Source organism: Leptonotus elevatus, chromosome 4 (assembly GCF_054856555.1).
Source record: "Leptonotus elevatus isolate MCC_2025b chromosome 4, RoL_Lele_1.0, whole genome shotgun sequence".
In the NCBI taxonomy this organism is placed as follows: Eukaryota; Metazoa; Chordata; class Actinopteri; order Syngnathiformes; family Syngnathidae; genus Leptonotus; species Leptonotus elevatus.
Genome location: NC_141242.1, coordinates 17,787,872 through 17,814,543, shown reverse-complemented (window position 1 = coordinate 17,814,543; position 26,672 = coordinate 17,787,872). Strand labels below are relative to the sequence as shown.

Genomic DNA, 26,672 nt, shown 5'->3' with positions numbered 1-26,672 from the left:
TATTTTTATTTAGCCGCTTATTCCTCACAAGGGTCGCAGGGGTGCTGGAGCCTATCTCAGCCGGCTTAGGGCAGTAAGCGGGGTACACCCTGAACTGGTTGCCAGCCAATCGCAGGGCACATATTTGATATAATACAAACCAAAAATAAATAGCAGGCTCTATCTTGGAGACTTGTAATACAAGTTTATCAATGTTAGGATTACATTCATCTGTGTCCACCTTCATCTGCACGTGGTGTGTCATGTGTATGTCTTGTGCCTACGCTGCCTTCATTCTGTGTAACGAATCACAGAAGTCCAGCGAGCTGCGTTGAGGGTCCACTGTGCCGAGTTGCCGTCATGCATCGCTGCCTTTGCTGACACCACCACCCATACACGCCTCAATTCATTTCAGTTCCCACCCGACCACACATTACCTAATTGGATCATTATAATTACTCAATTGTATTAATTCTACATAGAACATGCATATACATGTATATTAGTGTATCTGCTCATTATTAATCAGTTTTTGTTGAAATGTTCTTCAATTTGTAAGCTAGGAGCTTGAAAGGTGGCAGTTGCTGAAAATGGTACTTGTGCTGGCATCTCAGGAGCCACTCTGAGAGATTATTCATGAGAGGCTTAACCTCTTGTGCACCTTCTGTGTTTTATCACACACAGAAAGGTGACAGCATGTGCACATGGCATAACATGTGACCCTCCTCCTGCAGCCTCTGCCCTTTTCGTTTGACTGCCTCCTACACCAGAGAAAAATACATTTTATATCCTTGGGCCATGCATTGACCCCTCTTACAAGGTTTTGTGAAAATTAGTTTGAATATTTTTTGAAAAATAGCCAAATGTGCTCATTATTCATTATTTTTTACGGCAGCTAGATTGGTGAGAGTCTAGGTGTGGGTGTAGAAAGTTCCAGAACTGGTTCTCAAAAAGTGCTGTACTTGTCCAATTCCAACTACAAATTCCAATTTTGCCCATTGGAAGAAATCCCACTGGAGTCTAATGCACTGCTTCCACATTGAAGGGTGAAAATCTTAGTTTGTGTTTGAACGAGATCTTTTGTGACAGGTGAGGCAACATTTGCACTTTTCGGCAAGTCACCTCAGCTGTTCACAGATGCAAAAATGAAGCATACAAAAATGTTGGTTCTACTTAAACACGGAGAAGGCTGAGTTATGTTCCTGTTCAATATTTGTTGAAGGAGCTGAAATATGCAGTCTGGAGAAGGCACCATTCTGAATAAGACAGCTGGAGAAATTTACACACGAGTGGTGGGAAAAAAATTCCCATCGATATGCACACAAGTCTAATTAAGAGTTACAGAAATCAATTGAATGTAGTGACTGCTTTAAACGTTCATTTGTGTCTTATTATTGTTATTATTATTATTAGTTGTATGTGCCACAATTCAAAAGCAATGCCCAATTTTTTTAGTTAGTCTTAAATTATTTTTTTAAAGAGTTTATTTTGCTGATTGTTGCAGTTATTTCGGTGACCAATGTGGGTTTCTCTCCCTTTAACATAAGGGTACCAACAGTTTAGCCTGCGTGTGTTACCAGGCTCCAAGTGGGTAGTGGGTTGAAGGGATTCAAGGGGCAACGACATGCATACTAAGTTAGAAGTAATGGATGCGAGGAGACATTGCAATCTTGTAACAATCAGTAAGACTTGCTTTTCTTGATGAACATGATATTTTTGTTTTACTGCCGCTGACTGGCTTCACAACGTGACATTGATTATAATGTGTCTGCCTTACCCAAAGACTACCGATTTTGTCTTTGACTATATTAGTAAAAATAAATAAAACAACAACAACAAATACATCTCCAATAATGCATTAGTCAAACTCCAACGAAAGGATTGTTCATAAAAAAATAAAATAATTCCATCAGGTATATCCATGTTATTGCATGTCTTCTTCTTTTTTTTTGCAAGTATTTTCTGCTCCTGCCTCCAAATCCAAACGCAGTTCCTCAAAGAAGATGAGCTAGTGTTTGTTTCAGTTGGGAGACAGACGAGGGGAACAGCTTCAAAGAAAATCTAAACAAAGAAAGAAAAAGAACTGAGCAATCCACAACCAATGAATCACATAGAATTGGAGAGACAAACAACAGTGAAGTATCAAATAGAGTTTATTCCTTGAGATGTGGGGAAAATGTTTAATTGCGAGCCAGTGAAGAACCAGGACAGGACATCCACCAAAGTCTGTTCATTAACAAACAAACATGGACATCGCATGGAGGGACCCTCAATTGAAGTTGGCCTGTTATGTTTTAATGATTGCAGTCAATTAGTAAGAGTGCAACCTGTTCCGTTGCACACAATATGCTTCACGATGCTGGCCACAACCTCTAATTTGTTATGATTTCAAAGCAATTTTCCCATAGGAAATATATCTTGTAACGCAATAACTTTCCCAACTTATAATTGTATAAACAAGTGAACAGTAAATATTACTGAAAGGTGACAAAAACAACTGAATTCATGGAGTGTGTGTGTGTGTGTATGGGGGGGGCACTATGTACATCTACCTCACACTGCCTACTCATTTTAGTGTACATGGGACAAACACAACATAATGTATTGGGGTGGGGGGGGGGGTGCACTTCCAGGCAGTGGGTTGCCTGAAACGGCACTCCCTAGCTAACTCTTACTACGAAAGCTGTAAGTACATGAACCTCGCCCTGCCTACTCATACTTGTACCATCATTGCACATTGAAAAGCATGAAAGTCCTGGGCCAAACACAACAGAATTTATGGAGCGGGTATTGTACGTTAGCGTAGAATCCACATTCCACTGCGTCACTACTGTTCTTTTAGTTTGTTATTCTGAGGCTGAAGTCACTAAGAAGCACTGTCTCTCTCCCCTCAGCCTGATGTCATCGAGACGCTACTACTTTGAGATTCTACACAAGCAGGATGACAAGGGCTCGGATCACGTGGAGGTTGGGGTGAGTGAAAATGAAGACGACACATTCATTTATCTACGTTTGGCATCAGACCACTTTTCTTCACCTCTGAGTGTGAGATAGTTTACAGCTGCCTTGTTTTGCATTTGCTTTGAAAATGTGCATTCTGCTCTGAGTGACACCTTTCAGTGATCAGCGTGTAGAAAGAAGAATCCCCGCCCATTCCTCAATCTTCGTTTGACTCCCTTTTTCATCCCTTAGCTTTTCTCCATCACGACGTGTGTGCGTGCGTGGGTGAAATCTTCTTGTCCACCTATAATGTTCATTTGTCTTTTTTTCTCTGACTCGCCTCTGCATCATTTCTCTCGCCGTAGTGGTGTTCAGCACCTGAGGCAAAGCTTCGACATGAGTGGCACTTTGTTTCAAGCTGAAGTTTCAAATACCTCCTGTGTGCTCCCACTTGAAGTGGGAGGGCACATGATGATGATGATAAAAAGAGATCCACCGCTGTGTGGCTATGGAAGGATTTCTTTTATTTTTTACAAGCCTCAGGTTATCATTGTCATGGTGACCAATATTCCTTCTTGCACATTTTTATACTCCCATTTTGTCTCCAGCTGACACAAGCTCCCTCACGCTGACTGGCTACATCTTTTTATATTTTTGGGACGTTCTAATCTATCTCCTTAGAATTCCCTGCATCTTAATGTTCTTAACTGCCCTGCCGTATTTGTTGTACCACAAGTAATTCAAACCCTGCCGCTTCATCTTTACTGCTCGTGTCTGTAAATTTTGTATTTTCAATGTATTGATTGATGTTAAGACATCAGGACAGCGTGCTTGTGGATGTGATGTTTTTTGGGGAGATGTCGAGGTGTTGTGAGGTGCCTGGAGGATCACACATAAACACATAGAGATGGTTTGCAAGAAGATAAGGGTGGCATGTATTTTCTACACACTTTCTCGCTATGTCACACTGCAGGGTATGATGCCCAATTTGGAATTTTTCGTAAATCCAATCTTTATATGTAGTCATTCACTTTACAAAAACAAATGCAACTTCAACACAAATCACTACAAACGTCCATCAACTTTATGATTTGTTTTAAGTGGAATTAAAGTCAAATATGGCCGGTCGAAGTCAAAATGTCAGGGGCAGTTTTTTGGTGCCAGCCTTGTTTATATCCATACTACGAAAGAGCCCTGGGGCGGATTTCAAAACCATTGGAATTGCACATTGCCTGAAAAAAAATCAAATACATGTGATGTCACATATGGGGGAAAAAAACATAGCCTTGTATCTTGAACGTAGCCTTACAGTGGCCATCAAGCACACTGTTTGTTAAATACTCAGGCACAGGGACTCTTGTTTTGGTTCATCTGTGAGGGGGGATTATCACAATTAATATAACGGTATAGTGTTGACCAGCTCTGCGAGCCTCAGTTTGGGGCCTATTTTCTACAAAACAACTAGCCATGCTAAGGTAATGACATTCTCACTACCAATGATTGATTACAAACATGTTACCTTGTTGCAGAGCGATGTGATGGATTGCTGCCTTTGACAAAGAGGACCAGGGTTCAAATCCCAGTAATTAACCATAACATCCTCGTGGATATGCTAGACCCCAATTCCCAACCAGTACTAAACCTGGATAAAAAAAGAATGGGATGCATCAGGAAGGGCATCTGGTGTCCATTTCACAAAGCATGTTCAACAAACACCGAGACTAACCCTGAACAGCGAGTTGACATGCCCTGAGAGTGGAAGCTTAGCGTTTTTGGTTCCAGGACAGCTGATTTGAGATAGTTATATCCATGCAGAGTTGTTTCACCTGGCGTAGCCACTACACTAAAAAGTCCACATCAATGGAGCCACCATTACCTCCCTTTCTGAAACGGAAAAGGCAGAGTTTCCCACATTTCAGGGTTTCTTGACCCAGAGTTCTCACTAAACCTGCTTTGTGAAATAGATCCCTGGTGTAAAAACGAGCCCAAATCTATCATTACAGTAACAACACCTAATGAGACGTGCCCCAAACAGGGAAACTCACTGACTGCAATATCGGCTTTACACCAGAGAGGGCGCTAATAGACATGAGTGGTTTAGATGAGAATAAATACCTTATTGCAAACTGTATTTTGCTATTTTACAACGACCTCTTTCCCCTGGTTTTGTCACAAATTATATAATTTATTTAGTGGTGTAAATCACCGACTAATATGAATCCCTCCCTTCCATATCTGAGGCCATCAAAGTGGTTTATACTGTAGAAACAATTTAATGAAAGTTATGAAGGTCATATAGCAAATCACAATCGTGTGTGTGTGTGTGTGTCTGTGCGTGTGTGTGTGTGAGATGTACGTTGCACTCTGTTATTATGAGCCCCTTTTGAGATTTAACAGGAAATATATTTCACACCTCTACAAAAATAGCAGATTTATTGCAAGTGGCCCACAACAGCATAAGCATAAAGCTCACATAAATCCACATAAAAGCAGATGCTCATTTGTTGTGGAGCATAGCCTGGATTCACAGCTTTTTCCCTCTGTGTTGTATGCCAGGCTCAAAGGTGAGCTGTTCCTGTGGGAATCTATTTGTTTTGCAGCGCTTGTTGTACAGAGTAAAGAATACAAAAGTGCGGCCTTTACCTTTCAGAAAGATATGAAACCTTGCTCTTTCATGTTTTGCCTATTTCTCTTCTATTGTGTGAAGGAAGGCGAGATTGTGATGCAAGATAGGCAGCCTAGACTCAGGCGGAAGCAGGTTCGGAATACACTGCATCCCAAAAAGAGTGGAAACTACATGTTGTAGGGAGCACTAGGCCAAATGAAAGAGGAACTTGTTGTTTTTTAGCTTGAGTAAGCAAGTGAGCAGAATTGCACAGTGACACAACCTCTTTATTACGTTGAGCTTCGACTGGAAATGTCACGTTATATCCCAGCAGCACTCGTGTGGGAATGAAGCAGTTCTCTTTCCATCTTTTATTAAGTGCCATGAGGCCTTGGCCACTCTGCATTAAAGAGTACAGGGTGGGGGGGTGCATTCAGTTAGAAATATTATTAATATTTTCTATTTAATACAGAGTAGTGATAATTTTGCTAAAGATGAAAATAAAAGAATCCTTATAGTGCTGTTTTTGAAACTGGGCAGAAGGAAATGCCACATTTACAGTACTAACAAATTAATTCATATTGTCAAATAAGAACAAGAAACATTTTGCATCATATCCTCTCGAACTGATCCATATCGTATTGAATCAAATCGTAGTCCCACTGAATCGTATAAACTCGTATATTATTGATGCATTGACTGCAAAGTTGTTACCCTTTTTTGTCTGGAGAGTTGTCCAATGGACAATTCTGAGCATCTGACACACCTTACTCGGTGTATTGTTTTTGCCTGTGACTAGCATACAAAGTTCTCAGAAAATCCGACCTATAGCGTGATAGGCTATGCTTCTTACAGAATGACTAATTTTGAAAATAATAATTTTAAAAATGCATTAGAAACAGAAGATGAGGCCAGAGAAGAATGTTTTTGTCAATAATATTCTTTTGTCAGGTCATATAAACTGTTAACATAAACGACAAAAAAAATTAACTCCCCCTTTGACTCTTTTACTGTCGAACGTTACCCCAAAAACAACCAGCCTATTTTGAGCATTTTAACTCATCTTTCAAGGCAAACAGAATATCGTGTGCTATTACAATATAATATAATATATATAATATAAACATGGTGGATACCATATGAAATAGTGGATTCCATTCTTTCATTGAAAAAAAAGTATGTTTCTACCTTATTCTGTTCTTTAGTAATCACCATTTGAAAATAGGTCATTTGAGTGACATCAAGCGAAAATGGAAAAAAAATAAGGAGAAAACAAGCTTTTTGTGAAAATCTACATTTTCTGCTTTTGACACCAATATTTTTTTGTTTAGTGACGTACTGTGAATTTGATTTATTGTGACAAACGCTTTGATCATTCACATCATCCTTGAAAACGTTCGATTTCCTTCGATCCGCCATGTTTTCATGTAATTTGATACCCAGGAGCCCATTGAAAAGAGATTCTGCCAATTCTGCCATGTGCTTGCCATAGTTAGTGGGTGTTTTTGGATATTCCATTCATAAAGCAGGGCTGCACAAGATGTTGCACTGCCCAATGAGAAAGAAAAAAAACTTATTTGACGTGAATTGACGTTATTGGCGGAATACAGTGGGTGTGTCCTTAAAGTCACTTGACGTTTTGGGCGGTAAAAGAGTTAATGACTACTTATAACTTTAACACTTTCATTTCCTATCCTATTTATAAAAAAACACTCAACAACAAACAGCTTAATGAGCTAATATAATTGAATGCTTTATAACTAATGTGCAACACAATTGAGGTTAGCCAGATGGCGAGGCCCTCAACACCCCGTCCAGTTTCTCATATGGCCCCTTTGGAAAATTAATTGCCCACCCGTGGCATAGAGAGATAATAGCTGCGGTGGCAGGACATCTCCATGGAAGGCTAGGTGTTATCTAGAACGACGTAAGGCATCGGTATAAGCATTTATAGGGTTCACACTCCAGATGTGAAGTTATTTATTTGTTTTGTTGCTTTAGATGGGTCTTAAATTCATTGAATTGCTTTCTTGTTGTCTGAGAAACACGCTGACCTAATGGAAAGTGTCGGGTGTTATCAGCATAAAGCAAAGCAATGGTCATTAAATGGTGCCACTGAGAGAAAGACAAGGAAAAGAAGAAAGTCGCCGCTTAATTAGCGGTGGCAGCAAAGGTGTAGAATTTAAATTCCGGCTTTTAATGTTCCTCTTTTATCGCTCCTACCAGGACAAGTCTCTGACTATCTTCCAATTAATACACATGCCATTCTGTGTGCACACTTACCTACTCCTTGAAAACTCACACACAAGGGAAGACATTCTCTCTCACACACAAACATACATGGAAAGTCCTCTCAACATCTTCCTCACATATTCTCGCCTCACTATAAATCAGTAAGTGGTCTGTGCCACCTGGAGGCAGCCATTAAAGTGTATAGTGTGTATTTACATTGTAAAAGTCAATTTGACACTACTTGCTTTTTAATCACTATAATTCTGTTAAGGTTCAACTAAAGTTCAGCAGCTGTCACACACTGGCAACTGTAATTCTCTTCATGTCTTTTGCCCTGTTTCAAGATGAATCTGCGTCACACTCAACAATTAGTAAGAGAACTGACAAGTAAAAGGTTGCACTAAGTTAATTAAAAAGGACACTTTCACAGACAATTTAAATATCTAATAATAAATAAAAAATCAAGAAAAATAAATTATATACAAATGGATCTGGTGATAATCAGAATTCACTCTGGCAACGTGTAGGGATGTAACGATATCCAAACCTATTATCACGATATGAAGATCACAATATGATAATTATCACAATATTGTGGGGAGGATGGTGATATTAAAAAAGGTCATCATATTTTGAATAAAATGAGCTCATGCGAGGAAAAAAAGCACAATATTGTTTTTTTTGTGCATAACAGCAATGCACATAAACCACATACAATCTCTAATAACATTTAATATTGAGGCACTTACTTGCTAATGAGTTCCTCCACATATTGACTCGGTTAACAAGCATATTATGTTCCCCTCCTTCTGACCATTAGTGTGGATTTTAAACATAGAAGGGTCAAAACATGCCATATGAAAATTTAACAGCATTTAAAAATGTAGCCACCAGAGGGTGCTGGAACTGCACAAATGGAAATCAACCTGAGTTTTAACAGATGTGCTGCTTTTAATATCGTGACATAACGACGACGATATTGTGGCATCATAATATTTCCGTTATCGTTACATCCCTAGCAACGTGCGCCCGTGGCACACTAATTTATATATATCTTGCCCATACTTGACCAAAAAAGGTTATCCATTTGCCACATCTCAGCCAATGTGGAGAGGTTTAAATTTGCAACATTTAACACAAAAAGAAAGAAAAGAAAAACAATTGTGAGAGATTTCCCCAAAAATATTTTCAAATGGCCGGCGTCATTGGAAAGCTTGCTGAACACAGAACCTGACAACATCTCTAATAATGCATAGAAAAAGTAAATGAGCTCATCACTGAACAAACACCACACGAGATTTTTTAAATTATATATAAGGAATAAATCAAAGAGCCTTTTGTAGTTGATAAAATTCACAACGTAAGGGTTGGAAGCGACAGACAATAGAAGACATGCCGGGCGGAGTTGTGTCACAAGCAAGCCAGCAACAACTTGTGTACCTTTGATCTTTTGGATGGTTTGCGCTCTATAAATTTCTGCAAATCCTCTTGTAGACCTACTTGATCGATATGAAAACTTTGAAGTCTTACATTAATGCGAGCGAGCAGCTTGATGGATTTCCTGGTTCACTTTCAAAGCGTACTCACGCAGTCTGCTCTTGAGTGACAGCTGCCGACAGACAGACAGTATACACATACGTACAAGCACTTGAGGGGAAAAGTGATGAGTGTCGTTCACGGTTATTTAGTCATCCAACATTGGTCAACTGATTAGCAAAATCTCCATTTATGTTCAATTGCTGTTAAAATTATTATTGGTACTTATATAAATGTCAATGCATTGGCCATCTTGGGTAAAATATGCATGTTGGACATTTTTTCAAAAGCCTGATCCATTATTATTTAACATTCCGGTTAAACAATTTACCACAGCCTCTTATTCGATTAAACAGTCAAATGTGAGCCTATTATAATATAATTTTTTTTCATTCCAAAAGCAACAAAAATAATACAATGAATATTGTTGTGTTCAGTGTGCATATTGACATCCAAATGTAACAATGTTTTAAGACAACCACAGTCTTCCCAGCGAAGTTGAATTCACTCGTGATTACGTGTGTTGCTCTGTGACAGAAATTGCTTTGAATTGCATGAATACGTTAAATTCAAAGACAAAATACATTCATAAAACAGATCCCAGAACTGAAAGTTAACTCTTTTTGGCTTACCAAGGTTCATCAGATGTAATCATTTGCTCCAATTAGGATAAATTGGGGATAAACCTATATCATCGTTAAAGTCCTACATTTAGCTTTTGTGGTTTTCCTTTGTAGTCTTGACGCAGATAGTGTAAACACTTCCCATGTGACTTCATTTGACACTATAACAGTTTTTGAAAAAAACTACATCCATTTACAACACAATGTTAGCTATTTTCTTGTTAAATAACTGGGAATGCTCACATCATAGTGATATTACTCCAATAACATACACATATTCTATCTCTCACCGCCGTGACGACAGTGTTTATGCGCATACAGATAACGTCTAGCAAACGTATACCCACAATGTTAGAAAGAATATTGACTTCATATCCGTGGCTGTAAGACAGCCTGAGCCCTTTTCCAAATTGCTGCTCGCTGCTCTGGAGGAGGTTTTACAAAGATATTGTGCGTCTGTGATGGATAGTATGGGCAATCCCTGAAAACATGCCGTGTAGAATAACACCATTTTTTACCGCTTTTTGCCAGCGCAGGAGATTATGTGCAAAGAGCCCATTTGTAGTGTGTCATCATGTTATCAAATATTGATGTCTTCACACCATACTGCATGGAGACACTTTGACAAGGACACTGGTCATCGTGCAGCATACTGGTCTTTGGTCTCAAAAAATGGCACAGACTAAAAATCATAATCATTTCCACCTCCACTCCTGCTTTTATGTGTGTTCTTTTGTCTGCTGACAAAATGTCATGTGACATAAAACCCCATTTGTTTCTATAAATGTTTAATTCCTAACACAAATAAGTGTGATTAGTCTGGAAGTAGTCACTGATGGCAATGTGGGGCATTCGCCTAAATGTGTGTGTGTGGTCTTGTTTTTGTTACATAGTGGGGCCAACATTTGGGCCCCACAAGTTTAGACCTCTTTTTTAGGGTCAAGACTTGGTTTTAGAGTTTAGGTTTGAATTGGGTTATGGTTGAGGTTAGGGGAAGGGGTTAGGAAATGCATTATTTTTTGGGGAAAAAAAAAAAAAGGAAAATGCATTATGTCAATGAGATGGCCCCACAAAGACAGTAAAACAAACGTGTGGGCGTGTGTGTGTGTGTGTGTGTGTGTGTGTGTGTGTGTGTGTGTGTGTGTGTGTGTGTGTGTGCGTGCGTGCGTGCGTGCGTGCGTGCGTGGGTGTGTGTGTGGGGGGGGGGGGGGGCATGCGTGCGTGTGTGTAGGCATTAGCATGATTTAGAAGCGGGTGCTTTTATTTGTGTCCTCAAGAAGGCGCAGCAAAAATGACCTGTCTCCTGTAATTACAGCCAAGCTAACAAGAAGTGACTTGTTAATTGTTAAATCTATTTAAAAGAATTGTAGCTTGTCGTTCCCTTTCTCCTGCTCGCTTCACTCCTCTCAGCTTTTCTCTCTGTTGTCACACCATTGTGTTGATTTAAATCACTGATTGTCACTGTTTATTGCCTGTTTTCATATCTGTTATTTTTCGCTTTCCTATTGCCAAAAGTCATTGAGTTTGTTTTCATTCCTTACTATGCCTAATGTGTTGGTACAAATTCCCCAGCAGCTCATCAATCTCATGAAGTTGCTCAAATCAATAACACTGACTGCCAATGTGGAATCTAAACTGTGATATAAGATTTATGTGTCTCGACTTGCTTGCATGTTTGCTCTTCTCACTCCATCCTTTCTTTTTCACTCACAGTGGCGTCCATTCCTCCCTGGTCTGAAGTACGAGGTGATAGATTCTGCCTTCATCTCATTGTATTCAGGTAAAAGTTTTGAGTTTGTTTGGTTGAATTTTAAATGTGCTCTTCTCTCACTTTTTCAAATTCATAAAACTTTATCCCCCCACGGCAGTTAAGGGAGCAGACAGTGGTACGGTTGTTAACGCTAGTTGACTACATACTACATTACATACAGTACATACACAAGGGGATAAAATGTGGTGGGGGTACTAGATGTAAATGACAAAAGATAAAGGTAAAAAAAAAACCAGTTAGAAGGCTTGAATTGTGTCAGTTATCCACCCATCAATTTCCCGCTAAATTGAGATGCTATGAAAATACAGTATAAACTCATTAGTCTAGTCCATTAGTGTCAAGCTGTTGTTTAGTGTCAGCTTCTGTGTTGTCCCTTAATTGTTTTTTTTAATTCACACACAAGGCCTTTCACAGGATTTCCTTCTTTTTTGAGAGAAAATATCACTTGTCAAATTGTGTGTAAAAAGAGTAGATTTTTCTCTACAAGATTTCTTTCCTTAGTGTCCTTTGTGGCAAACCTCTTGGCAAAAACTCTTGTTGTTGAGGTAACCTGGGACACTAAGATTAATAGAAAGATCATAATAGGAGTGGCATAGGGACTTTGTATCAGAACATAAAAACTGACAACAATTTGAACCCAGAATCCTCTTGTGCGAGACAACAGTGTTATTGTTCAGTCCAATCCATCCATTTTGTAGACTGCTTATCCTGTTCTGGGTCACGGCAGAACATCCCAACTCACTTTGGATGAGAGGCGTTTTGAAACCATGACTGATTGCCAGTCAGTCACAGGCACATATAGAGATACTCTGAACCCACGCAGTCAGCACATAATTCAGCCAAGTGAAGCCCTGCACTTTTACTGACTATTATATTGGTATGTGTCCACATTGAAACTAAAACTGAGTCAATCAGCTGTTCACTCAAGCAAAATCACTAAAGGTCAATAGACAGCTCAAGTACATTGGATTACATTACTTATTTTTAAATCATCAATACACTATCAATACAGTCATCCATACATATATTCTGTCATACAAACACAATTTTATCCTCTCAAATCATCTATTGGTCAGCATAGTCCCCACACTCTTTTTCACATCTTAGTAATTAAGTTGTACTGTTAGAAAACGATCCTTATGTCTTCCGCGTGTTCGTAAAATCAGACTGGAGAACGGTGAACAGGTCCTTCGAAGGATTTATTTTACTGAAATTTCTGGACACAGACAAGATAGAGACAAAATCGCTGTGGTTCCCCTTGTGTGTGTGTCTCCCCTCCCACTTGTAGTCGTTCTTATAGTTTCAGCATAGCAGCCCCCAAAAAAAACCTTCCCTTCCCCTTTGCTGCCCTTAAGCCCCGCCCCTCTCGCAAGACAGACAGTACTCAATACACATGGACAGATGGCCGATTGATGTGGAAATACAGTAGGTCAGACAACAAAGCAAATACAACTTTACAAAGGAATCCTTTTTAACACATTTTCTCCCCCAAAACAGATGGCTAATTACGTGGGAAAAGGAAGGAAGAATCTTCAAACGTTCCGTCACATTATTACACTCATCAAGCTTTACTGAGGAATTTAAAGCAGTTATGACTAAATCTAAACAGTTATAACTAAAATCAAACAGTTATAATTAAATCTGAGCAGCAGATTGTCAACAGTACGTAGTTCAGTAAATTCACTCCATAATTGCTTACAAGCTTGGCATGACTCCACTCAGACATTTTTTTGTCAGCCATAAAAACTAACCTATGGTCAGGAAATGCCAGGACTGTGTGCAAGTCCTTGTGAACTGGTGATCAATTTTCTCCCAGATGGAAGTATGCGGACCCATATCAGGACTATCACGTTATCCAAAGACAGACAGACCAGATGCAAAAGGGCTCAATAGGTACGATTGGGGGTCGTGTATACTCGAGACACAACTTGTGATATAATCTGTGCCGTCACGTTGATAGTTGATTTTTGATAGTGTCCCTGAGTATAAATTACTTATGTTTTGACCTTCAACATCTTGTTGCATATGCCGGTAGTTCTTAACCTCCTTGGAGCAATGATCTGTAAATTATTGAAGAGATTTGAGCCTCCACACACCTGGACATAACAAACCAAGTCCATACCAGAATTCTACACATATATCACATATTTCTCAATGGGAGCAAGTAGATAGTTACATCGGTTTGTCCAGGTGTTGTCGTCATGGAAAAGCAGGTGTGTGTGTGTGAACAACAGATGTCTCGTGACCCTGGCCTGAAAATAACTTTAAAAATAGGTGCTCTTTGTGTAGTATGTGTGCACACCGAGACCACCAATCTCAATCCCCAGAGGATAAAAATGTTGCTGACCACCTTGTTAATTACATGGCATTCCTCCCATCAGGCCTTGCACCTGACGCGGCATTAATCACACATGCCTCCTCCTCTCTCTCTGCTATCGATTGGTGTAATTATGATTCTCCTCTGCACTATTTTTGTTTTTCTTCCAACTTTCTCTTTCTTAAACTTTGTTTCTCACCGTTACAACTTTTATACTCAGATTTTGCACACCTGCACAATTTGTGATAGGATGAAACGGCTCTATTCTAATAAATTTGAGCTGATAATTGCTAATGTTAGCTTTCCGCAGGTTGACTGACTATGACATTGTTATCTACAGGTTGGTGTATTCAGTACAAAGTACATATTATGCAACACTGAGCCGGGAGTTGAGTGTCAGTGGCCAATAAGATGAGAAAATCTTCATTCCTTGCTTTTTCTGTCGAAAGTCTCGAAATGTCTAATGGTTCATTTGCCTTCATTTAATACAGGCATCTTGAGTTTAGTTACCAGTCGGGACAAAAGTAAATGGTCGGTTAACCCTGAAGAGGTACAGAAAATGGATGGATGGATGAATGACTGGACTTTGTATGATCTTTTGAATCAAAAGTGAACAATAATATCTTTGTAATATCTGTAAATTGTCCTTTGGATTGTACATATATCTCATGCTATTGTATTTCATTCGATTGCACAGGTATACTTCAGATGTGATAGTGTGTGTCTCCGCTCCCAGCTACACCTTTTAATGCTTAACAGCGATCTGTGATAGTCGCAGGATGAACAATTTGGATTCATTTGTCGGTCAAAGACCTGCGAATGAATGTGTCCTCACCACACCCTTTCTCAGCCATGTTTTTGCTCCCTGAATCTTTCAGACGAGTCCAGCCTCAAGATGAACAGCGTCGATCACATCCCCCAGACCTTTGCCAGTCATGTTCGCCTCCCAGAGGATTCTCTGCCCCAGAAGGTGGAAGAAGGTGCCACCCCACAGCACGGAGCAGATATGCTGAAGCCAGACCCGAGGGACACCTTCTATAGCAGTAAATGTGTCCATCATTTCATGTCAAGTTTAATCAGATTCATTCACGTACGATGCTAAGCAAATTTATGAGAGTTTAGGCCGTTGTGACTCCATCCATGGAGTGCTTTAATGCAGATTCTTTCAAATTTAGTACATTCTCAATCTTTCATCATTTTCACAATTTTTTTGAAATCAATGATAACATTCAACTATAACTATAATTATACATCGTACAAAATGAATAATGAAATACTTTACTGTATTTACTTTTTTTTGTAAAATATTAAATATATAGTTAATGGATAATTAAAGAGTGTCAGTATACTTTAAAACGTATATTTATCATTAGAGAAACATGTAACAGAAGATACTAATACAGGTTTAGGGCAGTCGTGGCATAAACTTTAGATTGAGTGGTGGTCTAATACAGTGGTTCTCAACCTTTTTCAGTGACGTACCCCCTGTGAAATATTTTTTTCCAGCCACGTACCCCCTAACCAGCGCAAAGCATTTCTGATTGAAGAAAAATATATATATTAATCAAACCGAGTTCTGTGCCATCATTGTTGGATTTATTAAGCTTTGGAACACTATTTATATTTATGTGGTCTCTTGAACTATTTGGAAATAAAAATATATAACTAAAAATAAATAAATAAATACATATTTGTGCACATACAAATTGTCATCTTTTGGGATCATAGTAAAGCCCTGTTCTCAAAATGAAATAATTAACAACATTTTAAATAAAGTTTTCATGTGATTGACAGGTGATTCTAGGTGACATATGACAAGTTGGGTCAAACCATTCCGGAATGAGTGGGAGGCAGGCTTTTTAGGACATTGAAATTGAATAGCCTGCTGAATATAAAATTAATTTTATGAACTTATATTTTTTAGAAATATTTACATATACTTTTAAAATATAATTTTAAAATCTCACGTACCCCTTGAGTGCCTTCATGTACCCCCAGTGGTACACGTACCCCCATTTGAGAACCACTGGTCGAATACATTTCTTAAGCATTGTAATTCTTATTGTTACACTATTTCCTTTTTTCTCCAAAATGTTAAAGTATCTTTCTAAATAGACATCATCTAATAGAATATGTTTTTTCTTCTTTTAGTTCCCTTGATTGACCCCTCCCGTCTGGAAAATGTCCTGCCTGCTTGTCTTTACTCTCCCACCTATGTGGTCAAAGATTTCCCCATTGCCAGATACCAGGGCCTGCAGTTTGTAAGTGTGACCTCTCAATCATCTTCCCTCTGGACCACTAGACTTGCTACTCACCATGCGTAATGCTGTTTTAATTGGCTGAAACGTTTGCTAAAATTATCTCTGTGGGTCATCAGAAGTACATCCAATTATTGCAGGCTTACTGTATGTAGATGGCTTTTAACCTGCTAAAAAAAAAGTATACACTTATAGGGAGAGAGTTTAACAATAATTCATCTGCTTAACTTCCAACTCAACTTTGGTGCGTTGCAGCCAGTGTGGAGCGCTGCTGCCCCCTGTCATAAAATGTCATTTACTACATCAATATTAAAGAAATGCTGCAATTCATTTGAAAAGTTACAATTCATTTGATTAGCATAATGCATAATGGTTAAATTATCTGCCATGTATATCTGACACTGTTTTCCAGGTTTATCTGTCATTCGTCTATCCAAATGATTTCACCCGTCTCACACACATGGAGCAAGAGAATAAGTGTTTCTACAGAGAGTCCCCCATCTATTTAGAGAGGTATGTTGATCAAAAAGGAATTTTCACTGAAGCTTGACACATCCTGCTTTACACATAAAAGTAACAACAAAATGTAACCTGCCAATGAGTTGACACAGTAATCAAAATGTGCTTTATAGGCTTACCAAATATTTAGCCTGGATTTAAGAAAACATTTGTCTGTGTCACATTTGACAACAGTATATTGATGTACGAGAACATGATGGCTCTGATACCAACACAATCACCAAATCATGAGCTATAACACTAGTGTTGTTCCGATACTGATACCGGTATTGGGAAAGGCCCCGATTTTGCATTAAAACAATGCTCTGAATCAATGTCAGGGCAGCTGTTTTATGTTGGAAAAACAAACAAACTAGGTATTGGTACTGCAAAACTGGGTATCAGAATCTGTATCGGGGGCCAAAAAATGGTATTGGAACAACACAATATAATACTCTGCATTGTATCACCTCTCTTTTTAAAGGGTAAGTCAACGCCCAACATTTTCTTTACAATGTTCTATTCATCCGCGCTGCTAGTCTAAACACAATATTTTGATTAATATTGCGTTTGTAGAATATTAGTTAGTTAAGCAGCAAAATCCGCTCAGGAGGCGGCCATTCTGCCACTTACTGACATTTGCTCAAATCAGGCCAATCCTGCCTCAGCAGCAGATACTGTACCTGTAATTGGTCTAATTAATAATAAAAAAAATAATAAAAATTAAACAACTACTAATTAATTATTTAATTTTAAGTCGACAGGAAATGGCAAAATGGCCGCCCATTTTGCTGCTTAACTCATATTCCACACACACAATATTAATCAGAATGCCGTTTTCAGACGAGTGGGACAACATATTGTAAATAATTTTTGGGGGGTTGACTTTAAAACAGAAGCACTTTGAAGACATGACATTTTAAGGAAAAATATTGTTTCTCTTTTCAAGGTTCGGCTTCTACAAGTATATGAAGATGGATGAGGAAGAAGACGACAGGCCATTCTTCTTTCCCAACCCCGATGGTAACTTACAGCTAACTCGTACTGTAAGACCAACATCACTATTTCTCATTGTACGCCTCCTTTATTTGTCTCCAGATTTCTTGGAGGAAGACGAAATGGTGGACGTGGAAGACGAGGTAGAGATTGTTGGCACGCCGGCGCCCAAGAAGCCTCCTCACCTCAGTCAAACAAGCCATGCCTCCAAGCCCTCCCATCAGCACCCTCAACCTAGACCTACATTTGCAGGTAAAGAAGTAGAAGATGAAGAGGCGCATCCTGATGAGAAAGAAGATGGAGCAATTAATAGTATTACAAACCGTAGAGAAAGGAGACATTTTGCCCACAGAGATGAGGAGACGGAAAGGGACAGAAACTGGAGAAGAGCTCAACCAAGGGCTAACAGGAGTCATGATACTGGAGACGGGTTGTCAGAACTCAAGTCCAGGATGCATCACTCTGACACAGATAGCGTGATTCCTGGTCGCTCTCTGTCATGGAACCCTAACAGTCCTGCAGGCTTCAGCCCGACCAGTAAAGGAGGAGGAGAGAAGGAGGTTGAAGCTCCACCTAAATTGACTCGATCCCTCCTTTTTCCAAAAAAGTCCTCCGTCCCTGGTCTTGCTAGTCGTGCCAAACAGATCTTGAGCAACTCTGCCCACACCAACAGTAACGATAAGATCGCGGAAAGCAAGAAAGAGAAGACGGAGGAGAATAAGATCTACATTACCAGGCCTCGGCCCAACAGGGAGCGAGAGAAGGAGAGGGAGCGGCGTCGAGAGAGGAGGGAGGAGAGGGCATCTCGCCACCCGAGAGAGGTTTTCCCTGGAGTCTTTCTGTACCAAACTGGGAAGACCACAAGACTGCTCAAACTCGGGGACAAAGGGCATGTTGCGGGGGTTAAAAGCGGAGGAAGGAGTCCAGTCAGCTCCCCTCAACTGTGGCCCAATCCACCCGCTAAATCGTCTCATCACAACCAAAGCCTCAACATTCCAAATGAAAGTGTTCAAAAGTCTACGAAGAAGGCAACAGCTCGAACACAGCCAGATGAAAGCCACAGGAAAGGGGACAAGCCTGCGCTACAGATGACTGCCACGACCAGCGCTCCCAACAAATCACAGCCACTAACCCCACGGTCCCATCACCTTGACCCCACCCAGCATTCTCCTCACTGGCTGAACTCAACTGAAAACCTCCAAGGTCAATTGCGCGTCACCTCCTACCTCAGGACCACCGAGATCACAGAGTCGCACCCGGGCCCCAACTTGGCAGAACTGGAGCGGGACACAAATCGCTCTAATCCTGACCCGGAGCCAGAACCGGAGGAGGGCGAGATGTCGGATTACAGCTACGAGGAAGTGGAGGCGCGGCCGGGTTGGGCAGAGGAGAGCATCAACTGGCAGAGGACCTTCTCGGTGAGCCCGATGGACTTTGAGCTTCTGCGCTCCGACTGGAACGACCTCCGCTGCAATGTGTCTGGTAACCTCCAGCTGGCAGAGAGCGAGGTGGTGGATGTGCTGGCTCAGTACATGGAGAAGCTCAACGAACGCAACGGCGGGTAAGAACAACATTTGAATGCTTGAGAACAATGTCCAACGAAGTGTGAAATACTTGCACATAACCTGCACAATGTGTGTGTGTTTTTTAACCGTACAGTTTGTAATGCAATTCCAAGAACAAATGAGTCATGCTCTGGTGCTTTAAATTCATGTTAGTAGTCCCCCGTCTGCTCATTACCACTTCCAAACAGTCATTTTCCCCTCTTTAGTGTGCTTTGCGCATTCACCAGCTGCAGCAATTGGTTCACCTGCAGTCTAATAAAATACACTTCAGATGTTTCAAACGCGGTCTTTGTAAAGATAATAATGCTTTGTTTTGATTGACCCTCCCGATTAGAATGTATTATTCTGGTAGTAGTTTGTTAGTGGTGTTGAACTTATGCATTATAATGAAAGGCGTTTCTAATAAGATAAGTTGAGAAAGCAGAGTTTTTTCCCACTTGCTATCGACTGAAGGTGACATCACCTGTAACGACCAATCATGGCTCACCTGTTTTCTGGGTTGGGTTAGCAAACTGAGCCATGATTGGTCGTTACCTACTTCCTCAGCATAGGTTATGCCATCTTCAGTCGACAGCAAGTGGGGGGGAAAAACGTTTTTTAAAGTGTTAATTGTACAAGAAAAATAATGACGTTATCAAATTTATTCTGGACAAAATATTAACTTTTTACTGCTGAAAAATGGCTCAATAAGTCAAGTCTCCCTTTTATTTTATTTTTAATGCCCTTCGAATATGATATTCTACAAACTATAAGTACACAAATGATTATATATTATTATCATTATTATTGTATGTTTCACAAATGTAGCTAGTCGTCCACAATCAGTTTGGCATCTATAAGAACAGTAAAAGTTGGTCAACAAATAATGAATAGTAGTATTGTCAGTTTATATGAATTTGGGTTTAAGAAAAAATGTACTGTATCCTCATCAATATTGAAGTGAGAAATCCCTTGTTTGTCTATCTTCGGACATGCAATCACAAAATGGGGATGAGAACTACAGTGTATCTCTGTTTGTTGTTTCCTTTTGTAGACTACTGCTGAATATTAATTTATTCTGATAATGTTCCATATGGAGGTGTTGCTAAGAAAAAATGGTTCTCTAAAGTATTAACAACAAATGTAAGCAACTTGTTTCTCTTGGTTTAGTCAAAATTGAACATTATTATCTTGAATATTTTTGATTTTACTTTTTTTTTTTTTTTTACAATCCGTACTGCCGAGGTGCTGTCTATACAATGTGACTTTTTTTGTTTTTGTTATGAAGCCCCCAGTATGATAACCACCCTTAATTTGGGATTATATTTTGGGCAACAACAACAACAACAAAAAAGAGTGTTATAATTGGGATTTTACATTATATTGTGAAAAATTACCCCATAAAGCATCAGTCTCTACTGTGTATGATGATTAGTGGTTTATGCAAAGTTAAACAACTTTATTTCTCTGTATTGAAAATCCAGTGCATTTTTCTGCGCTTTGATTGCTTGCATCTGTAACAGGGTTATCATAGTTTGGGAATTTTCATTTTGATTCAGTTAGGTTTTATTAGTTTGAGTTAGTTTAAAAAATGCTTAGTTTTAGTTTAGTTTTAGATAGTTTCAGTATTAGCCCCCCCCCCCTCCCCCCCAAAACACCATGGTAAAATGGAAAAAAAAAAAGTAACACATTTCTTACATATGGCTGTATTTCGGCATTTCGAGCCATTGGAGCCAAAAGTCGAGCACGCAAAATTGTCACCTAGGAGCGACGTCTTCTGAAGGTGCTTTTCTATTGGCTGCTGCTGGATTACATCATTGCTGTATGACACACTTTCAAACGATAATATCAAAATAAATATACTTGAAATCACATTTAAAATCAACCCCAAATTATTTACCAAAGACTAAAACTAAGGACATTTTCACTATAATTATAGTTAGTGTGTTAGTTTTGTAAATGTAAAATGTAGTTTTAGTTAGTTTTTGTTTTTTTAAATAGCATTTCATTTTTTTTTAAATTTCGGTAACGAAAATGTTTTCTGAATTTTTCGTTTGAGTTATTTCGTCAGTTTTCGTGAACTCAAATAACCTTGATTTGCACCCTAGGATTTATACCCTCCTGCGAATCATCAATGTGGAGAAGCGGCGAGACTCCGCCAGGGGGAATCGCTACCTGGTGGAACTGGAGCTGATGGAGAGAGGCCGCAGTGTGGTGCGACTGTCCGAATACATCTACCTGCTGCTCCACCGGGGCAGGCAAGTAGACGAAAGCCTTGAGAACACAGAGACCGCGCCGGCTTCTGCCCCGGCCTCGGGCCCCTCGGCCGCCACGTCCAACCTCAGCACCGCTTCACACGTGCCCCCCACCAAATCTCCCTCACGTCCTGGCGCCACAGCCTGGAGCACAGCCTTTGCCAAACCTCTGCTCTGCCAGCCAGTCATGCTACAGTGGAGGAAAGACGTGATGGTGCACTTTGTGGTACCAGGTTAGTCAGATAAGATGCTGTTAGGAATCAACTGTGATTCATTCATTGTCCAGCTTCTCTCGTCCAGAGATATAGCAATATTGAATTCATAAACACTTGTGTTTCAGTGAAGAACCAAGCTCGCTGGGTCCAACAGTTTATTTCTGACATGGAAAATCTTCATCATCAAACCAAGGATGACAACTTCAGCATCATCATTGTTGACTTTGAGAGTGAAGACATGGATGTGGAGCAAGCGCTTCGAGAAAGCAGCGTTCCAAGGTGCGAGCATCACATGCAGCCAAGATCATACAACTTCCATTCCAGTTTAGTCGTTGACAATTATTTTTGTTTTCTTTAGATATGAGTATCTAAGGAGAGAAGGGAACTTTGAGCGCTCCGCAGGACTACAGATTGGAGTGGATACCATTGAGGTGAGATACAAACACGGGGATAACAGTATGGGGGGAGTGGGCAGGAAAAGGGCACTCACTGAAAAAATCCCTCGTACATAATGAATCTTATGTCCCTGCTTGTTTAGCCCACTTCCTGCTTCCTTTCATTCCTTCCTGACCCCAGCCTTAGACAGGAAATTGCGCTAAAAGTAAGCTGCAATTCTGTCAATGTGTACTGTATGTACTGCCATGGCTGACCTTTATTTGGATCCCAATTACACGTGCATTTGTGCACCCTTCCTCCCACCCGATGGTGAGGCGCTGGCCAATTCTAGATAGACTTTGATCTGTCACTTGAGTGTCAGTGCTGTCACAGTGCAATGACTGGTCTGTCATTCACTACTGAAAGGCCCTGCGGGATCTGCAAGCTAAGACAGGTTACAGATGCTTAGGCCAGATGCTTGGAATTGTTGCAGTCATTTTAGTTAGTTGTAGTGGTAGTAGTAGTAGTAGAAGAAGAAAAGAAACATGCACAATATGAAAAAAAGTGTTATTCAGAAATTTTATTTTTTTAGAATTTTTATTTCGAACATGAGTTAAAAAAAAATCATTAAAAAAGTAATGAACATAAAAATTTGAAGCCAAAAATTCAGCAAAGAATGAGAAGAAGAAAAAAAACAATTGAAGCAAACAAGAAACAAAACTTAACATCATATCAAGCAATAAAGTAAGACAGCCATTAGTCCTTGGTTGTAAATTAGACATACATGTTTGAAAATAAATAAGAAGAAGTATAAACTTGTTAAATGTTCCTACCCCTTTTTTTTATATTATTTGTCAATTTTACTAAACATAGTATACTATTAGGCTATATAGTATATTATTAGACTTAATGAGGATTAATACACTTGTTATTCATAATAAATAATATACCATATATACTTGACATTTACAGCAGCAATAATAATAATAACAATAATAATAAATAATAATGATGATAATGATAACAATAACAACAGCAATATATATATATTCTTATTATCACCATTATAGTATAACCAGTGTAGAGTGTTTCCCCTTATATAACCATTATATCAACAACTATTTATCAAGCCTTTTTTCATCCCTATACTAAATATAATTTTTTTATGTTTTTTACGCCCAAAAGTGTGCTAATTCATACTCACTATGCATTATACTGCAATTAAAATTACCGTGTGTTTTCCTTCCGGCAGGATGGCCACAGCATTGTGTTCCTGTGTGACCTCCACATCCATTTCCCTCTAAACATCTTGGAGAGCATCAGGAAGCATTGTGTTGAAGGGCGCCTTGCTTTCGCTCCCATTGTTATGAGACTTGGCTGCGGGAGTTCGCCGCAGGAGCCGGACGGTGATACGCACCAATCACAAATCAACATTTTGTAGTGCCAGACATGAATACAATTGCGTTCACTTTGACTTTTGACACAAGCTTAGTTTTTTTTTTAGCGTTGCTGGTTAGTGGTGGTTGCTCATTTTTTGATCCGTGTGGTTTACTTTTTCACAGGTTATTGGGAGGTAAATGGCTTTGGCCTGTTTGGGATCTACAAGTCAGATTTTGATAAAATTGGTGGGATGAACACGGAAGAATTTAAAGATCGCTGGGGTGGAGAAGACTGGGAGCTTCTGGACAGGTAACTCGGCTAAAAAACAATGACATATTTGAGAAGTTTTGATTTTGTTTCAATTATTAACTGTGTCTTCATATAGACAGTAGTGTCAGTATATTACAACTCTTCACTTACTGATGAGACATTGTTGTAGCATGTGCCATTCAAGTATTTTCTATAGCACCAACCATGTTCAGCTTAACTCATTCACTGCCATTGACGGCTATAAACGTCAAAAGTTCATTTGAACTATTTCTATTAGTTTAACATTTTTTTCCACTTTTGTTAACAAGAGTATGAAAACCTAGATTTGTTTTATTGCACATTTAAAACAGATATGAAATTTGTGATTAATTGTGAGTTAACTAGTGAAGTCATGCGATTAATTCCGATTAAAAACTTTATTTGCCTGACGCCCCAAATTTTTTATCTTTTCTTTAAAAAAATCAAATACAAAATAATTCACTGACATTGACGGCTATAAACGTCAAAAATTAATTGTAACTATTTCTTTCAGTTTAACATTTTTCCCAACTTTTGTTAACAATAGTATGAAAACCTAGAATTTTTGTATTGTACATTTAGAACCGATATAACATTTGTGATTAATCGTGAGTTAACTAGTGAAGTCGTGCGATTAATTACAATTAAACATTTTAATTGCCTCTTGCCCCTAATTTTTAATAATCTTTTTTTTTTTTTTTTTTTTTATGGCAGTGAATGAGTTAAGATAGATAGCCTACTTATCTCCAAATACAAGGGGCGGGTAGCTTGGAAAATACACAAAACTGTGTGTTAAAGCATGTGTTTCATGGCACAGCTTTTACATTAGAAGTTGAGTCCATAGTAACCGTAATTAATGAAAGTCTCCACTCGTCCTAAAAATACAGATTCACCATCTAATTTTTAAAAGCACACTTAAAAAATTGTTTTAATTTTGTATTGAAAGTAAGCCCTTCGTTTCTCTTTCATGATGTCTACAGGGTACTGCAGAATGGTTTGGAAGTCGAAAGACTACGCTTAAGAAACTTCTTTCACTACTACCACTCCAAACGTGGAATGTGGAATGCCCAAAACAAGAAAACTGCAAAAGGATAATGCCGTGCCCAAATGCAGTATTAATCTACCTGCAGATTCACTGTGTCGTGAGAGAGAGTGGAGAGAGCTTGCTCACCGACGACCAATGGTTCCGCATCTTTTATAGGCTTGTCTGTTTGAGGGAACAAAGTCCAAATGTGAACTTTGGAAGTGAGCTGTTTACACAGATAATCCTGTGTAACTTTGAATCAACTGGACTACTTGAGGGAAGAGATTTTTTTTCTTCTCCTTCTCGTTGCCCAATACTAGTGCAATGTTTTCAGAAGAACTGGAAAGCAGCAGTTTTTTCTGTATGTATGAATGTGCACATGTATATATGTATATTGCTGTGTTTGGATTAAGATAAAGAAAGCACCTTTTTTTTTTTCTGATGAGCGGGATGCTAACCTAAGATCTTATTTTCTAGGATGTGCGCACGTGACTAATATGAATGTGCGTCATCACGCCCCAATACGGTCCATCATAGGGATATTGCTAAATGAATCATCTACTCACAGGATATACTGTATGTGGCCAGTATGACAGAGGTGCTGACGTTCTCCTAATACCTAAAAGGATTAACCTTACACATGTGCATCATCTTTACACGCCCTGTCACTTTTTAATTTTAATGTTCTTCTGCCTCTTGCTTCCTCAGTCCGCTTTCAGTGTGGCAATGTTTTGTACAGTACAGTTGATACTTTCTATAAAGCTCTGCTGTTTTGTATACTGTAACAGCCGTTTCACCATCAAATTGCTCTTCGCCATTTATGACATTTTATGTCTCATTAACTGCATTTGTTCTAGGTTTAGATGCCTTCAGTCGAGTTTGGGTTTATGGTGACTCGCTATGGATGCACTAACTGTTGTGTTTGTATTTCTAAAACACTGCTTAGTGAACAGTTTACACCTTTTAGTATACTGCTTTTGGCCTCCACTCCCTCCAGATCTCTAACCTCAAATGGAACATAAAACTCTAAGGAGGGAAGAAGATGGCTGATAATTATGTTGTTGTTGCTTTGAACATTTTGTGTTGCAAATTTGGGATTTAAGGGATTTCAAAATGTTTATCTGTAGATGACGGTTGCCTGAAACTCAAACGTGTGCCTTCATAAGAGTTGGGCTGCAGGCAGTTTTTATACGGTCATATACAGTATCACTGACGCGAGAGGAACAGGATCATCAAAAATGAGTTACAAACGGGCTGTAAAGTCACTATAATTTCACTACCATGCAAGGAGCTATGGTCCTTTACAATGGATTACAGACATTTATGTGTATTTGCTGTAGTAGTGCATTGAACGTGATGTTGCAAACAAGGGACTACTGAGCAGGACCAGAGGGTGTAAAAGAGACTCACTGGCAGCTGCAGTCCAGCAGAGCCCCACCAGCTCCCATTTGGTTGCCTGGAGGGCGGGTTCCTAATGCCTCTTTATGCAGCTTGGTACCTATGACGAGGAGTGGCTGGTGGGCTCCAGGCTGGACTCATATGAGTCATACTTTATGATCTGTTATTGACTGTATGATTGTTAAATGCCCTCCTCCACTGGAAAAAGGTCTAAACTACATAAGGTCATTTAACATTCACATGGGGCAATTTAAAAAGTAAAAGAAACACTATAATAGTAGATTATATATATATATATTTAAGAAAAAAAGAGTGATGGGAAATAGGTATATACATTCCAAGGTAATTTCTGTGAAATTGTTTTGTAGAGAAATGGTTTTAAGAATGTATTGCACTTTTCTTTGTTTTTGGATATAAAATTGTATGCTTACGCCCACA

The 26,672-nt window shown here is 39.2% G+C and overlaps 1 protein-coding gene across 1 annotated transcript in view; it reads left to right on the top strand.

Annotated features, from left to right (window-relative positions):
- The window catches only part of b4galnt4a (beta-1,4-N-acetyl-galactosaminyl transferase 4a), a 137,134-nt gene extending 110,462 nt beyond the window's left edge, over window positions 1-26,672 (top strand). Inside the window, exons 8-20 of the mRNA XM_086073967.1 lie at window positions 2,874-2,952; window positions 11,629-11,695; window positions 14,882-15,046; window positions 16,155-16,264; window positions 16,674-16,774; window positions 17,709-17,782; window positions 17,858-19,316; window positions 21,408-21,787; window positions 21,895-22,048; window positions 22,128-22,200; window positions 23,397-23,550; window positions 23,707-23,833; window positions 24,793-26,672. Of these exons, the coding sequence (XP_085930093.1) occupies window positions 2,874-2,952; window positions 11,629-11,695; window positions 14,882-15,046; window positions 16,155-16,264; window positions 16,674-16,774; window positions 17,709-17,782; window positions 17,858-19,316; window positions 21,408-21,787; window positions 21,895-22,048; window positions 22,128-22,200; window positions 23,397-23,550; window positions 23,707-23,833; window positions 24,793-24,907 (3,058 nt within the window). The 3' untranslated portion in view covers window positions 24,908-26,672. The remainder of the gene's footprint in view (window positions 1-2,873; window positions 2,953-11,628; window positions 11,696-14,881; window positions 15,047-16,154; window positions 16,265-16,673; window positions 16,775-17,708; window positions 17,783-17,857; window positions 19,317-21,407; window positions 21,788-21,894; window positions 22,049-22,127; window positions 22,201-23,396; window positions 23,551-23,706; window positions 23,834-24,792) is intronic.